Below are 16,473 nucleotides of genomic sequence, written 5' to 3'. Positions count from 1 at the left end.
CATTAAAGAGGGTAAGGCAGGCGTTATTCAGGAGCGTTGCGTCGGGTGTAGGGACCACTGCAGTGGGAGAGAGAGAGAAGCTTGACCCAAAATAGAGGGTGGGCAAGTGGGGCTTTGTAGCCAAGGGGCAGGGTGGGGGGCGGTAGATGGAAAACTACCAAAGGAGACATCCGGGGTGAGGGGGCTTCAGGCTAAACTGACCTAACAGGATTTCCGCTGAGAGCAGGCCAAGGCGATCCGACGTCACCTGGCAGGGCTCGGAGATGAGGAACGCGATCAGCTATCTGGGGTGATCGGATGTCAAGGATGGGGTGTCCGGTTAAACTGACGAAGCAGGGCTCTTGCTCAAACTGGACGATGCAGAGATGACCGTGGATGCCCCGACATCAGGGCCCATTTGGGAAAAGCGTCCAGAGTCTGGTCCAGGAGAGAATCTTGTCGCGTGGCGGGTAATCGAATGAGCAGGGAAGCACGAATGGGCGGGCCAGTGGGTAACGGAGGACCGCTCCCCAGGCGGAGGAGGAGCGGGACGACATGGAGAGGGTGAAGCTGGACAACAAGAGGATCCTCTTCAACCTCCTGCCGGCCCACGTCGCCCAGCACTTCCTCATGTCCAACCCCCGCAACATGGTGAGCGCCGAGGCGGAGAGGCCCCTCTGGCCACCCCAAGGGCGGGGGGGGGGACTAGGCCCTCTGAGGCCCCTGGGCCATGGGGGTGGCAGGTGCCCAGAGGTAGCGTGCCCTCCCCTTTGATGCTGGGAGAGAGCATAGCATCCGCTGTCCCCACAAGGAAGGCGAGTGGGCTTCAGTAAACCGCACACGAGGTGGGGAATCTCAGGTTCAAGGCCTGCACGTCCTGGGTGTGGCCCCCTAGAAACTGCCTCACCCACCCGTAGGGCTGGCGGTTCACTCCCTTCTCTGTGCTCAGAGCTATCTCTGTCTGGGTTGCTCAGAACGTCCTAGTGGCCATGACCTACTGCAGTAACGCTCTGGAACCACCCAGACAGCACAGAGCAGGGCTTACAAAAGCCGACTCAAAAATAAAGAGGCTCAGGCTGGGTTTTTAGGTCCTAAAGGCACAAATCCCCAGGCTTAGCTTGACTAGCGTTGGCCTGAAATAGCTCCAGGGCTCATGTTTTCATCCCGCTGGGCTGGGGGCGTCCAGAGCTGGTTGTTTTCTCAGAACAGTGCATCCTTCCCTGGTGCCTCCCCCGCTTGCTGGGGGCTCTGCACCCACCTGTGAGCTGAGTTACCTTGTGTCGGCCTAGATCCTCCGAGCCCCCTCCTCGTGGGGCGCGGGGTGCCAGCGCGTCCTGGCAGCCACGCCTCAGGACTGGTCCGCGGGGCCTGCGCCCAGCGCCAGCCCTGAGTGCTGCTCTGGCTGCCTCCTCAGCGCCTGACCCAACCTTTGACCCCCAGGACCTGTACTACCAGTCGTACTCGCAGGTGGGGGTCATGTTCGCCTCCATCCCCAACTTCAACGACTTCTACATCGAGCTGGATGGCAACAACATGGGGGTGGAGTGTCTGCGCCTCCTGAACGAGATCATCGCCGACTTCGACGAGGTAAGGGCCGCCCCACAGTCCTGACCCCCTTGGGCCTGGGCTGTCGTTGTGCCCCTCCTCCAACCGAGTCCTGAATTGTGTCCACCGATGTAGCACGTGCTCTGTGGATGGCATGGGGCCAGGGGGAGCACGTGCCTTTTGTCTCCTTGGGAATCCCAACCAACTGTCCGTCACAGTTGGGGAAGGAAATTTGCCTTAGGATGGGGAGGGCGGGTGCTGGCGTCTGTGCCCTGCCTTGTGAATGTCGAGCTCAGGTGGGCGGCCTCACCTGCAGGTTGTGGGGGCAGGCACCTCTGCACCCTCCAAAGCCAGGCTTCCAGTCTGGGCCAGTCCTGCTTCCCTCACTGGGGCCCGTCTACCCCCTGGGTGGTTGTGAGCTCAGCTGCTGGAGGACGGGGGATGTATTCTGTATCTTACTCCTTGGCGCCTCTTTTAAGTGCCTTTGCTGGAGCCCCTGAGGCCTGCGTCTCTGAGTTCAGCGCCAGAACCTGTCTCATGCCTACATGAAGAAGACATGTTGCTTTCCAGAATGTGCCTGTCTGCGGTTGCTCCTGGCGGCTGTACGCCGCCGTGACTTTTATAAGATGTTATGTAACGTTTAACAGTTTTGTGTTTCAAACAAAGCTCATGGACAAAGATTTTTACAAGGACCTGGAGAAGATCAAGACCATCGGGAGCACCTACATGGCTGCTGTGGGGCTGGCGCCCACGGCCGGGGCCAAGGTGAGTGCAGGCCGACAGGTGTGCCCTGCTCAGGGACTGGGTCCCGGCTCTGCCCGCAGCTGCCCGGGGACCACAGGCAGGCTCCCCACTGCGGGCCTCAGTGCGCCCTGTGCATTGGATTAGGGCAGCAGCCTGCAGGCTGTCTCATCAGTGGCCGGTTCTCTGCAGTCACAACCTTCTGTGGAAGGTCAACACGTAAGGCCGGGCACAAGAACTTCCCGCAGCCCTGCCCCCTCCTTACCACCCTGGCCCCATCCTGGCATCCTGGCACCACTGAGTGTTCCCCTTTCCCAGTTCAGGATTGTGAATAAAGTCCTCAGGTTGCCCCTATAAAAAAGGCAGAAAAAGAGAGAAACATGTAAAAAAAAAAAAAAGAAGTGTCATGAATAGAAAGCAGTTATACATATAGTAGATGCTAATCTAACCATATCAATAATCACCTTAAATGTGAATGGTCTAAATACACCAATTAAAAAACAGAAACTAACAGAGTGGCTAAAAAACAAGACCCAACTAGGTTTTCTGCAAGAAACACACTTTAAATGTAAAGTCGCAGATACATTAAAAATAAAAGGATGTAGAAAGAGATACCATGCTAGCACTGTTAAAACCTCAAGTAGCTATCTTAATTTCAGACAAAGCAAATTACAGATCAAGGAAGATTATCAGGGATGAAGAGGTACATTATAAAGGAGTTAATTCTCCAAGAATACATAGCAATCTTTGATATTTATGCACTTAACAACAGGGGGCGAAAACCGATAGAACCGCAAGGAGAAATAGATGAATCCACTATTTTTGTTGGAGACTTCAGTGCCCTGCTGTCAGTAATCGGTAGATCCAGTTGGCTGGAAATCTGTTGAGAGAGCTGAACTGAACATCATCATCAATCACCTGGATGTAATTAACATCTATAGACTACTTCATCCAACGACAGCAGAATATACTTCTTTTGAAGCTCACATGGGACATTTACCAAGATAGACCACATTCTGGGCCATAAAACACAGCTTAATAAATTTAAAAGAATTGCAATAATATAAACTATATTCTTAGACTAGAGTGGAATTAAAGTAGAAATCTATTGCTAGGAGATAATTGGAAAATTCCAAAATATTCGGAGATGAAGCAGTACACTTCTAAATGAAAGAAAGGACAAATAATAAAAAAAAAAAGAAATCTCAAGAGAAGTTGAAAAATATTTTGAACTAAATGAAAATAAAAATATAACTTATCAAAATTTGTGGGGTGCAGGAAAAGCAGTGCTTAGAGAGAAATTTATGTCATTGAATTCATACATTAGAAAAGAAGACCAATCCAAAATCAATAATCTAAGCTTCCACCTTAGAAAAGTAGAGAAAGTAGAGCAGTATAAACCTAAAGCAACAGAATAAAAGAAATAATAAAAATCAGAGCACAAATCAATGAAATCAAAGACAAGTAATCAAAGAAAATCAATGAAACCAAAAGTTAGCTCTTTGAAAAGATCAATAAAATTGATCATCTCTAGCCATGCTAACCAAGAAAAAGGGAGAAGACACAAATTACGAATATTAGAAACAAAAGAGGGGCCATTTCCACTGAACCAATGGACATTTAAAAGATGTTAAAGTATATTGTGGACAACTCTGTGGTGCTACACTGGAGGTCCTGGCCAGTCCAATAAGGGAAGAAAAGTAAATAGAAGAGTTATGAATTGCAAAAGTAGGAACAAAACCATCATTCTCAAATTGCTTGCATGTTTAGAATATACGGTGCTAAAATGTTTACATATAAACTGATAGAATTTTTAAGTGACTTTACCAAACTTGCTGGATATAAAATCAACATAGAAATTTCTGTTTTATCTCTGTATCTTAACTACAGACAATTATAAAATCAAACATTTTGAAAGTTACTATTTCCAACTAGTATAAAAGTATAACTGTATGCCCACAAATTTGGTAACTTAGGTGAAATGGACCAATTCTTTGAAAGACACAATCTGCTAAAACTCACATAAGAAAAATAGATAATCTGGGTAAGTCTATATCTATTTTAAAACTTGAACCAGTAATTAATAACCTTCCAAAACAGAAAGCACTGGGCCCAGTGCTTATTTAGATCAAAGATCTAAATAAGTCAAGAAATGCTCCATATTTCTGCATAGGAAAACTCAGTATCATTAAGATGTCAGATTCCCACTTGATCTGTAGATTTAATGCAGTCCTGATCAAAAGTGCAGCAGGTTATTATGTGATATTGACCAACTGATCCTAAGTTTACATGGAAAGACAAAAGACTGAGGGTAGTCAACACAACGTAGCAGAAGCAGGACAAAGTTAGGACTGACACCACCAGACATCAAGACTCGCTATAGAGCTGCGGTAATCAATACAGTATGGTTTTGGCAAAAGGGGGTAGTCAAATAAACCAGTGGAACAGAATAGAGAGCCCAGAAATAGATCCACATAAATATAATCAACTGATCTTGGACAAATGGAGAAAAGATAGTCTTCAACAAATGGTGCTAGAAAAATTGAATAGCTATCTATCTAAGTTATATTTTTTAAATGAATCTAGACACAGACCTTACACTGTTCACAAAAATTAACTCAAAATGTACCACAGGCCTAAATGTGACATGCAACACTATAAAACATCTGGAAGATAACATAGGAGAAAATCTAGGTAACCTTGGGTTTGGTGATGAGTTTTTACGTACAGTACCAAAAGCATGATCCGTGAAAGCAAACACTGTTAGGTTGGACTTAATTAAAATGTTAAAATTCTACTTGTGGAAAATACTGTAATGAAAAGACAGTCCATACACTTGGAGAAAATCTTTGCAAACCACCTATCTGATAAAGGCTTTGTACCCAAAATATACAAAGAACTCTTAAAATTAAGAAGACAAATAACCCAATCAAAAAGTGTTCCATCAAAAGATGGGAACAGACACTTTACCAAAGAAGATATACAGATGGCAAATAAGCGTATGACAAGGTACTCCATATCCTATGTCATCAGGGAAGTGCAAATTAAAACGAGATACAATTTCACACTCATTAGAGTGGCCAAAATCCAGAACACGGACACTACCACATGCTGTGAGGACGTGGAGCCGTAGGCACTCTCACTCATTGCTGGAGGGAATGCAAAATGGTGCAGCCACTTTGGAAGACAGTTTGAGTTCTTACAGAACTAAATATGCTCTTACCATATGATCCAGCAGTCACTCTCCTTGTTATTTATCCAGAAGAGTTGAAAACTTATGTCCACACAAAAACCTGCCCAAGGATGTTCATAGCAGATTTATTCATAATCGTAAACCTTGAAAGCAACCAGGGTGTCCTTCAACAGGTGAATGAATAAATAAACTGTAATACATCCATACGATGGAATATTATTTAGCACTAAAAAGAAATGAGCTATCAAACCGTGAAAAGACATGGAGGAACCTTAAATGCATATCATTAAGTGAAAGAAGCCAATCTAGAAAAGCTACATACTGTGTGATTCCAACTATATGATATTCTGGAAAAGGCAAAACTATGGAGACAGTAAATAATAGTTTCCAGGGTTTGAGGGAATAGGTGGGGGATTTAGAGGACGGTGAAACTATTCTGTATTCTACTACAATTATGGATACATGAAATTCTGCATTTTTTAAAACCCATAAAACACACAGCACATAGAGTGAACCCTAATGTAAACTGTGGACTTTAGTTAATAATAATGAATCAATGTAGGTTCATTCAATGGTAACAAATATACCATACCCTAAAGCAAGATGTTAATAAATAGGGGAAACTCTGTATGTGTGTAGGGTGGTACGGGGGTAGTATATGGGAACTCTCTACACTTATCTGCTCAATTTACCTGTAAACCTAAAACTGTTCTAAAAAAAATTGTCAGTTAATTTTTTTTTAAAAAAGCATTAGTTCCCCAACTTTGAGGACTATGAAAATATTCCTAAAAAAAGAAAAGCAAGTAACCTTGATATCATTAGAAAAAGAAAAAAGTTTACAGTTGTTTTTTCACAAAAGAGAGGATCTTTCAACATAACACAATGCAAGAGACGGTCTCAGTGTGAGGAAGGGGGGCTGGAACTGCTCTCTGCTGTGTGAGCGTTGACTCAGACCCACTCTGCTCACCTTGCTTTGCTTGCTTCCAATGGGCCGGTGGCAGCATTGTCTGAGCAGTGGGACATCTGGTCTCCCACCACAGGGTTCCCCCCGCCCCCTTTCCTGAGGAAGGGCTCTGCCTGGGCTCAGATGGCCTCAGTCTCTGCCCTCAGGAGCTGGGAGCCTTGGGCAATAATATTCCTCCTCTGTTTCAGTCTCTCACCTGTAGAACGGGGTGATAAACACACACTAGGGCAGCTGTAGGGTGCCACCCCGCCAGCCCCAGGCCCAGCCAGCGGGCCTGCTGCATTGTTGACGGGGGGATCAAGTCCCTGATCCTGTGAGGGGTACAGGCTGGTCCGCCCACCCCCGCAGGTCACTGGCTGAGTGTCCGTGGCCCCTCTGCCCTTGCACCCGTCAAACGTAATAACCCGTGTCTGCTCACGTCCAGGCTAAGAAGTCCATCTCCTCCCACCTCAGCACATTGGCAGATTTTGCCATCGAGATGTTCGACGTCCTGGATGAGATCAACTACCAGTCTTACAACGACTTCGTGCTCCGTGTTGGTACGTGGCTGCGAGCTGTCCCGTCGTTCGGGCCAGCTCACCCTTCCTGCACTGGCCCCGGGAGCTGGTGGCCTGGGCTGTCCCCTAGGAGCGGGGGTCATTGGTCCAGGCTGCCTTGTCTCACAGGAAGGAGGATGGCACCACCCAGAGGAGTGCATGGGATGCAGGGACAGCTGGGTCCACCTCAGAGCTGGTTATCAGTGACTCAGGACCTGGAAGAGTCATTGTGCAGCTTAGGAAACGCAGGAGAAATCTTGATTGTCTTAGAGACTCTCAGATACACCTCTGAGTCCACACTTAGCTGGAGGAAGGTGCCCCTGTCAGCAGGCCCGAAACATTGGGGCCAAGGCTGTGCAGAAGCCCAGGGTGCAGGCTCAGGCTGGGTCTTTTGTCCTCCTGGGTTCCCTTGCCTTGCCTGTGAGTGAGGAGGGGAACCACCCCAGGTCTAAGCTCCTCTCTAGCTCTTATCAAACTTGTAGGGTTTCTTTTTTTCAGTCTTAAGTTCACTTTTTTTCTGGGAATATAGGTTTACCAGAAAAATTTGTATTAGTCGAGGATATAGTTAAACAAGAGATGTCTTTCTTTCTCTCTCTCTCTGCCTGTCTTCCTTTCTGTCCTTCCTTCCTTCTTTCTTTCCTTCTTCCTTCCTCTCTTTCTTTCTTTCTTTCTCTCCTTCCTTCCATCCATCCCTCCCTCCCTCCTTCCTTCCTTCCTTTCTTTCTTTCTTTCTCTCCTTCCTTCCCTCCCTCCCTCCCTCCCTCCCTCCTTCCTTTCCTTTCCTTCCTTCCTTCCTTCCTTCCTTCCTTCCTTCCTTCCTTCCTTCCTTCCTTCCTTCCTTCCTTCCTTCTTTCTTTCTTTCTTTCTTTCTTTCTTTTCTTTCTTTCTTTCTTTCTTTCTTTCTTTCTTTCTTTCTTTCTTTCTTTCTTCTCTCCTTCCTTCCTTCCATCCATCCCTCCCTCCCTCCTTTCTTCCTTCCTTCCTTCTTTCCCTCTCTCTCTCTTTCTTTCTTTCCCTCCCTCCCTCCCTTTCTCTCTCTTTCCTTTCCTTTTTATCCCTCCCTCTCTCTCTCTCTTTCTTTCTTTCCCCTTCCTTCCTTCCTTCCTTCCTTCCTCCTTCTCTCCCTCCCTCCCTCCTTTCTCCCCACCCCCATTACCTATTAGTCCTCGATATAGTTAAACTGGACATTTGTGGTTGTTTTACAATTCAAATGTCTAGTGGCCTTAAAGAACAGAACTTAGAGCTGGGCTTGAGCATGAGGGGTGGTAGCCACCAGAGTGGGTGGAGTTCTGATGTGCTTAAACACAGTGCTGCCTTAGCCCTGGTGCCCTGCCCCAGGGATGTGCTGGAGGTGGGGGCAGGGCACCCTCTGCGCCTCACCCCCGGGGTCCAGTTCTCCTCTGGGGCCGCGGGCTTGGATTAATAGACGTAAGGGCCCATCAGGGAAATTCTGTTTCTTACTCTCCTGCTGAGGACCCACAGGCCAGTCGCAGCTCTGTGCCCGGATGGCTGGTCACACAGGAGGCTGCATCCTGGCTCAGTCTCGTCCACATGGACTGGGGCATCCGGGGTGGTAGCGGGGGTTCCCCATGTCCCACCATCCATCTGGAAGTGGCCCCTTTGGGGCTCCTCTGGGTTCCCACATCCACCTAGCCTGAGGCTCCCAGCTTAGCCCATCCAGTTCCACCCCTACCTCCTCCCAGAGACGCCAGCACCCACTGCCCCGGCTTTGGGGGATTGACTAGGCCAGCATCTGAAACGTGATTAACGCACTTGGCTAAGCTCAGGAAAATTGACGCAGAGTACTGTGTCGGAAGGTATGCTGTGGTGTCAGCCCAGACCTGGCTGCAGGGGCGACTGGGGGCACTTGGGCCTGTGTCACTGTCCAGGCCAGCTGGACCCTGCGCCACATAAAGACAAGGGCGCCTCCAGTCTCCTTCAGAGCGCCCTGCAAGTACTTAGTTCTGGGCCCGACACCCAGAAGAGCCGAGGGATCCCATCCAGGGAACCAGTCGAGCCGCTGTCCTTTCCGGAAGAGGGAGCTGGGGGCGGAGGGACACACGGTGGCCCACAGACTGAACGGTCAGCCTTCTGAGCAGCAAGACTCGGCATGGGGTCGCCGTTCCAGGAAATGGGACTTTTTCCCGGGCTCAGGACTGCTTCCTGACGGTGTGGCGTGCAAGCAGAGCCTGGGAGCTGCCTCTCTGCGACGCTGTGGGGTCCCTGCTTTGGGGAGGGGCGTTGCACTGGGTGACCCCAGGAATCCATGACCTCACAGGGGCTGCTCCTCCCCTCGGAGGCCTCCCCACTGACGCCCCGCGCGGCTGTTCTCCAGGCATCAACGTCGGCCCCGTGGTGGCTGGAGTGATCGGGGCTCGCAGGCCGCAGTACGACATCTGGGGAAATACGGTCAACGTGGCCAGTCGGATGGACAGCACCGGCGTCCAGGGCAGAATCCAGGTCAGTTCACTCGGACGTCCCCAAGGCACAGGTGCCCATCCTGCCGGCGGGAGGCTGAGGTGGAAGGGGGCAAGGGTCGGGCGGGGGCGGCCGCCCAGTCCCCCAGCCCGTGTCCTCCCGTCCCGGTCTGCCTCTTCTGGGTAGGGGCACCGAGCCGCGTGGCTCAGTGTGTCTGCAGCCTTGGAGGCTGGCCTCTGTGTGGCCAGGCGCAGAGATGGGGACGGTGAGTGATGGCTCCCTAGAAGGGAAGGGGCTGCCTCACCGTTTGAAGGGCAGGTGCTGTGGGGCCCCCTGACCTGAGAACCTGAGGGCGCCCACTTGGGATGTGAAGCAGGTGCTCTGGCACCGGCTGGCACTGAAGGTGTAGGAGACAGTGGCCCCTGCGCGTCGTGTTATGTGGCCGTGTGGTTCCGCTCTCGGGATTTCCCTTGGGACAAACATGCAAGCGTGGGTCACACGGAGGGAAGGAGCCTGTCCCCCGTGTGTGGCTTCGGTTGGCCTCTGGGGGCCCGGATGGATGGGGCAGAGGACGCAGCGCCGGGTGACTAGGGCCACTGCCCTCCTGCTGTGGCCTGGCCCTGAGGCAACCACCACCCGGCAGCCAGTTGGCACTGGTCCTTTACTTGGTCACAGAGTCTCACTCGGTCCTCCGTAGACCCTGCGAGACACGTGCATCCACCCCAGCTTTTGAGAGAGGCACTGGGGTGCGGCCCCTGCAGGATGCGGTTCCAGTGAGAAGGTTGCCCGCCTGGGGCTCTCTCGCGTCATACCTGTTCAGTTCCCGGGGCCCCCGCCTGCATTCATCGGGCGCTAACCCTCGGACAGGTACCTTGGTGGGTCCTTTGGATCCGTCAGCTTGAAAGACAGGCACCAACATCTTCCTGGAGCTCTCCTCCTGCTCAGGACACAGGCGGGATCTGCACGTAGCATCTCTGCACCTCCGCATTCTTTCCCTTAAACTTCTCTTACGGTGGTGAAATACCCATAACATGAAGCGGGCCATCTTAGCTGTTCTTAAGTGCACGGCTCAGGGGCGTTAAGTGTCCATGTTGTCGTACTGCCGTGCATCCCAGGACACCGTGTTCCTTTTCTAAGAGGATCTTTCACCTATGCTTCTCGCAGCCTTCCCCAGGCGCTGGTCATGCCCCAGGGGACACCTGACGGGAGCCCCCTCCGCTCTCCAGCCTGGCTCCTGTCCAGTGCCGACATCACATCTCTAAGTTTGTCACATCCGATCTGGTTCGGCCACCCCTCTGGTCAGAACTGTCCCTGCTCCCTCCGGCCTCCTGTGAGGGCTGTTTGCCATGGCAGGGACTCCGGCACGCCATCCAGCCTCTGCCGGCTGCTGGGCTGCCCGGCGATACCTGTGTCTGGATTCCCGCAGGGCAAAGTCCCTCGGCCCGGACCTCCTGGAGGACCCGCATCGCAGGAGGTCTTAGCAAGCCAGGCCCCTCCCCTCCCGCCCTTAGGCTCGGGTGTCAGCACCCCATGCGCTTGGGACAGGGCAGGACAAAAGCAGGGCTCTGGTGACGTTTGTCAACCTGGGTAAGACCTGCAGTCCCTCCATCTGGAGGCCCACGTGACCTGGCCTGGCCACTTGGCCACCCCCTTGGCCGAAGGCTCTTCCCCTCCAGCCCACCATGCTCGTCTTCCCAGTTTAAAGGGAGAAACACTTATGCTCCACTGTTGTATGGTTCTTGTAGGGGTTCTTGGTCACAGCCCAGGAGAGATCCCTTCCCTTTGCCAGCCCAGGTTAAACCTTTGGTTCTTTTCAAGAAGTGAACAAGAGACTCACATATTAATGATGAAGGTTTGTAAAGAGGTGTCTTAACTTTTTCCTGAGGATAATATCTAATCAGATATCACCTGCCCAAATTCTCATTCCTTAGTCCTCAGCTGGGAGCCTTCTTTCTTCTGTGTCAAAATTCCTAAAAAGGAGACCCCTCCTCACGCCTGCTGTCCCAGGAGAGGCAGACAAGAGGGTTCTGGGCAGACTAAAGTCCCCGGGGCATCCCAGGGCCCCGTTTTCCAGGGAGTACGGCGGCCAAGAGAAGGTTGACTGTGACGATACCCAGGTTCTACCTTGACCATCAACTTGAGGACCAAGCAGGTGCTTCCCAGGAAGTGTCTCCGTGGGAGCCCAGCACTCTGTCTCAGGCAGAGTGGGGTCGGTGTGGCTGCAGGGTGGGTCCCCCCCCCCCCCCACTGCTGGCCGGGCCTCACGGGGAACTCTAGAGAGAGTTCCCAGCCCGCCTCTCCAGAGACACAGGGATTCTCACACAGGTGGCTGAGAATCAGACTTCACAGGAGACTCCCTCTCGGCCTCTTGGGGACCGCGTGTCTCTGAGGCCCTGACCTGGACCCTTTCTGGGCCCCCCACGGTGACATCATACACCACCCTGACTCACAGCCTGGGACTTCCTGGCTCGAATGTCAAGGCTGAGAGATGCACAGGGGCGGTGCAGCCCGAGCTCCCGAGCGGCCCGGAAGGACACCCAGGCCCAAGCCCACCTGTCTTCAGACCTCGGCTTTACTGCATGTGCTGGTGGGTCATCTTTACCTCCAGCATTTCTTTGTGCAATGATCTGGATATTTTGTTACCTCTCATTCTTCATAAGACAAGAGAATACAGTGAAAGGAAAGAGCTCACCAGAAGGATAAGACTCAGAGATTTTTGTCAATGTGTATCTTGGGGCTTAAGCTGGACATCAGGGTTCTAGGAAGGCCAGATCTCTTTGAACAGATGAATTGTGGGTTGGTTCAATCATGAAAGGAAAGAGCAAAATGGAGCCTTTTATCACAATAGCAAGCCTCTGAGATCACCTTATGTCTCAGAGGCCACATCTGAGTGGTGACCTTTGTGACAGTGGCATCTCCCCTGTGTAACCGGCCAGTCTGTGGCTCAGTTCCACGAAGGACTTTGGGGTGTGCTGAGCCCTGCTGGGGAACTGAGTGAGGCTGTGTGGCCCTGGCCCTTGTGTGGCCTTGGATCGGGGTCTTTGGCAGCTTCAGGGCCACCAACCAGCCAGCACCCTGGGGAGTTTCAGTACTCCCCACTTTTTCTTGACCGTCCAAGTCTTTGTGAATGTAATGGTCACCATCAAGCTCACCAAGGTACTCTTCTTGTAAGTGGACGGCATTCTTCTCATTTACAAGGTCTGGGAGGGACCACCTGACCTGCTCCCAAGGCCGAGAGATGGAGCCGACCTGGTGAGGGTCTAGGCCTCAGGCACCCACCTGCCAGTCTCCATCCCGGTGGGTGGGTGGCGGCAGCCCTGGTGAGGGGCCGCGGAACCTCCTCCAGAACGCCAAGCAGCCCCCTGCCCCCTGTGCGAGCACCAGCCAGTGCCTTGCTGATGAACAGCCACAGAAATTGGCGGAGTTAATTAGTTAAGGGGAAGGATACATCCTTGACCTCTTTTTGTGGGTTGAGACTACTCTGTTCCATGCCCTCTGTCTACACGGGATCAGCCAGTTTTGCTTGTTTTTCCCATGAGGGGAGCTGAGGGACCCCCTCCCAGCGCTTTTGGATCCATCGGCAGATTTCACTGTCCCGGGAGCTGTGCGGGTTCTGATGATCTGTGGTCATTTTTGTTTCCTGAACTGCCCTGGGCACCAGGTTTCTGGCAGGCCTTGGTTCCCTCCCTCCCTCCCTCCCTCCCTTCCTTCCATTGGTTCCTTTATTCTTTCATTCAGTGAGCACTTATGAATACCAGGAGCCTTGGTAAGTTGTGGCGAGATAGACCAGGTCCTTTGTGAGGCACTTACCGTCGCACGCAAGAAGCAGGCCGACGGTTAGCGAGGGTGAGAGCCACGTTGGGGGGCGGGGGTGGGTTCAGGGCTCCAGCGAAGCCAGCGGGGAAGAGAGCAGCCCCTCTGCCCAGCTCTGCTGGGCACTGACACCCTGGGGATGCGAGACCCTGGGCTCAGGGTGGGCTGAGTGGTTTTAAATGAAGATGCCAGAGGTGGGTGACTACATGAGGGAGGGGGAGGGGGAATTTTCAGAGCAGCAGCTGGCAGTCGGGGAGACGGGGAGAGAGGTGGTCTCCCCCTTCAGTGTAAAGTGAGGAGAATCCAAATGATCGTGTCCTCTTCTGTTTACAGAACCTTATTAGAAAGTGCTTTCTTATCCTTTACCTTTTTCATAACTCTGTGAGGCAGGAATTCTTTTGGCTAAACTCTTGGCCGGGAACCTGAGCATCAGGAAAGTTAAGTCACACCCCTGTTGTCCCTGGGAGAACGTGCCCTCTGCCCTCTCGTGCTGTTGGCCCACAGAGGCCCCAGGGGTCCCTGGCAGGTTGGTGTGAGCCCACCGGGGCCCTGAGGGTTCCGTGCCAGCCCCGGGGATGGGAGCTGGTGCTGTCCGCTTCCAGCTGAGCTGCTACCTGCTGGTCCCAGACCCTCGAAGACGTGTGGGGTTACCGCGGGGGCCGAGGGCCCTGGCTCCACAGCCGGAGCTCGGTGTCCAGGCATCCGGCTAGGGCTTGGGGTGATCACGGAGCTCACACCCCAGCCCCTAGGACCGGGTCCGTGTGGGCCCCGTCCAGCCCGCCCACCCACTCTGGGCGCCCCCATGGCGAACGCTGTCCTCTCCTGCTTGTCCAGGGCCCCGTTGAGGCCCCTCTGAGTCCCCTGCTTTCTTTGCAGGATCACGTCCTTCTCGCCGAGTGACCGGAGTGACCATAGGAGGGGCACAGGACCCGGCTTGCAGGCCGACCTGGGGAGGCCAGAGGCCGGGCGATCGGGTGATCAGTGCAGGTCGGGGAGGGACCCTCCCGTGGGCTCCCCATTGACCAAGAGTGACGCCCGCCTTTCTCCGCTGTAGGTCACGGAGGAAGTTCACCGGCTGCTGCGGCGGGGCTGCTACCGCTTCGTGTGCCGAGGCAAAGTCAGCGTCAAGGGCAAGGGCGAGATGCTGACATACTTCCTGGAAGGCAGGACCGACGGAAGCGGCTCCCAAAACAGGTCCATGAACTCAGAGCGGAAAATGTGTCCCTATGGGAGAGCCGGCCTCCAGAGCAGACTGGCCACGGGCCACCCCCCGGTGCCCCCTGCGGCTGGCCTCCCAGTCAGAGCCGGGCCGGGGGCTCTGCAGGGCTCGGCGCTTGCCCCCTGCCCCCCAGGCCACCACCTGCCCCCCGGAGCAGCTGGGAAGGAGGCTTAGCGGAGCCCACGCGGGCCGCTGGGGGCACAGGGCACAAATGCTCGGGGCGTTGGCGGCCTCGGGGCTCCCGCAGGGACCAGCCCGGCCAGCAGAGCAGGGCCGGGAACCAGTGGCCGGGCTGGGGAAGGGGGACTGTCCAGGCATGACCCAAAGCAGCTGGGCAGTGACTCGGGCGAGGGGAGAACCCAGACTGCACAGACGCCGAGGCTTTAGCAGTGTCTTTGTTTGCTCCATCCTCTTCTCGGTGGCCGAGGGAGGTTGGCCGGGTCAGCTTTGGACGTCGGGACCGTCAGGACGTCCACCAGGGCCGCAGGCTACAGCGAGAGCCTTGGAGGTCTGTCTGGCAGAGTGACTGGGGTGCCCAGCTCGTGTGTGCCCTGAGACGGATCGGATCAGCCCAGCTGTGTGGGTCCCGTGAGGGCAGCTCCAGCCCTGGGCGGTGGCCTGCAGAGCCCAGAGTAAGAGTCAGGACTCTCTTGGTCAGGGCCAGAGCTGGGCAGGCCGTAGGTGGACGGTTTGGGAAGAACTAAGAAGCCCCTGTCCCACTGCATGGGTGGTGGCGGCCGCTGGCTTTCTTCAAGATTGGGTTTTTGCTAAGAGCCAGAGGCAGGTCTTCTGGAATTCTTGGGGGACCCTGCAGCCACATCTCTGTGACCAGCATAGTTCCTGTTCCACCCGTACGTTCTCCACCTGCCCTGCTGAGCATATTGGCTCCTGTAAAACCTGGACGTTCCCTTTTCTGCCCACGTCACTGTGTTTGTTCAAAGGAGCGAAGGTGGTCGGTGTCATTTCTTACCTCTCTGCCATGGCATCTTGGGTTCCTGTATGCTGAACAACAGTGCAAGGCTTTGTTGATTTTGAAGACAAGTGAACCTCACAACCATGAGAAAGCTTCCTGGATGGAAGGCGTTTCTCTGGCAGAACCAGTCCCCTGGACGTGGAGATTTGGAGTTAGTTTACGGCTGTCAGTACAGCTGTCCCTGCTCCGGTTTGCAGGCAAAGTGACTGCAAGTCATTCTGTGCGAGTCTGGGAATCTCCTACCTAGGCATCTGCGGTTGCCATGGAGATGAAGAATGCGGCCATGCTGGGATGCGCTGCTGCGGGTGGGCAGGGATCCGGGAGGGCCAGTGCGAAGAGACTGGCCAGAAATAGCTGGACGTGGAGACCTCAGCTCTCGACTGCAGGGAGGAGGGCAGCTTGAAACTGGAGGGAACGTTCTGGGCAGGCAAATCAGTAGGGGGATGGCCGTGCAGAGACCCAAGCTCCGACAGCAGCCCGGAGGGTTCTGTGGGTTGCAGGGGAGCCCTGCTCGGTAGAGTCAGCAGGCCTGGGGGTCCCCTTCCTCACCGCTCTCCCTGGGGGTCCCGACTTTTCAGAATTGGGACAGGGGCTCACTCTGGACTGAGCCCCATGGGGGTGGCTAGTGGTGTCCCCCGGGCTGCCTCCGTTGTGGGTGTATGACTCCTGGCCGTGTGGGTGTAGCTGACAGGGCCGGCCACTTAGCCCATGTGGACGGGCCAGTGACGGAGGCGGGCAGGTGGACAGTCTTTCCTCGGATGTGCCCTGGGTGAGGAGCTGAATTTCCTCCCCCCTCCCCCCCTCACAGAGCACAAACTGTGTCACCTCCAGAGCCCAGTGAGCACACGGCCTGTGCAGGTGTGCACACCTGCGTCCAGCTGCGGGGCTGAGACCCTGGCCAGGGCTCTGCTGCCCACCTGCTCCTCGTGGCCGAGCTTCCACCCCAGGGCATGGCGGGGGGGGGATGGACAGCACAGGAGATCATGACCCTGCGAACATGCTCTGTCACATGGCAAAGGGGCTCTGCAGAGGGAATTCAGGGCTTGGGGCAGAAGCTGAGGAGAGGATCCTGGGCCATCTGAGTTAACTCAG

The 16,473-nt window shown here is 53.7% G+C and overlaps 1 protein-coding gene across 1 annotated transcript in view; it reads left to right on the top strand.

The window, feature by feature from the left end:
- The window catches only part of ADCY1 (adenylate cyclase 1), a 122,607-nt gene extending 108,025 nt beyond the window's left edge, over window positions 1-14,582 (top strand). Inside the window, exons 15-20 of the mRNA XM_068549936.1 lie at window positions 514-630; window positions 1,420-1,566; window positions 2,191-2,289; window positions 6,847-6,961; window positions 9,294-9,418; window positions 14,244-14,582. Of these exons, the coding sequence (XP_068406037.1) occupies window positions 514-630; window positions 1,420-1,566; window positions 2,191-2,289; window positions 6,847-6,961; window positions 9,294-9,418; window positions 14,244-14,582 (942 nt within the window). The remainder of the gene's footprint in view (window positions 1-513; window positions 631-1,419; window positions 1,567-2,190; window positions 2,290-6,846; window positions 6,962-9,293; window positions 9,419-14,243) is intronic.
- The last annotated feature ends 1,891 nt before the right edge of the window (window positions 14,583-16,473 follow it).

This window comes from Eschrichtius robustus, chromosome 8 (assembly GCF_028021215.1).
Source record: "Eschrichtius robustus isolate mEscRob2 chromosome 8, mEscRob2.pri, whole genome shotgun sequence".
Classification (NCBI taxonomy): Eukaryota; Metazoa; Chordata; class Mammalia; order Artiodactyla; family Eschrichtiidae; genus Eschrichtius; species Eschrichtius robustus.
Note: the sequence above shows the minus strand (reverse complement) of the source record. Positions and strands in the feature narration are given on the sequence as shown.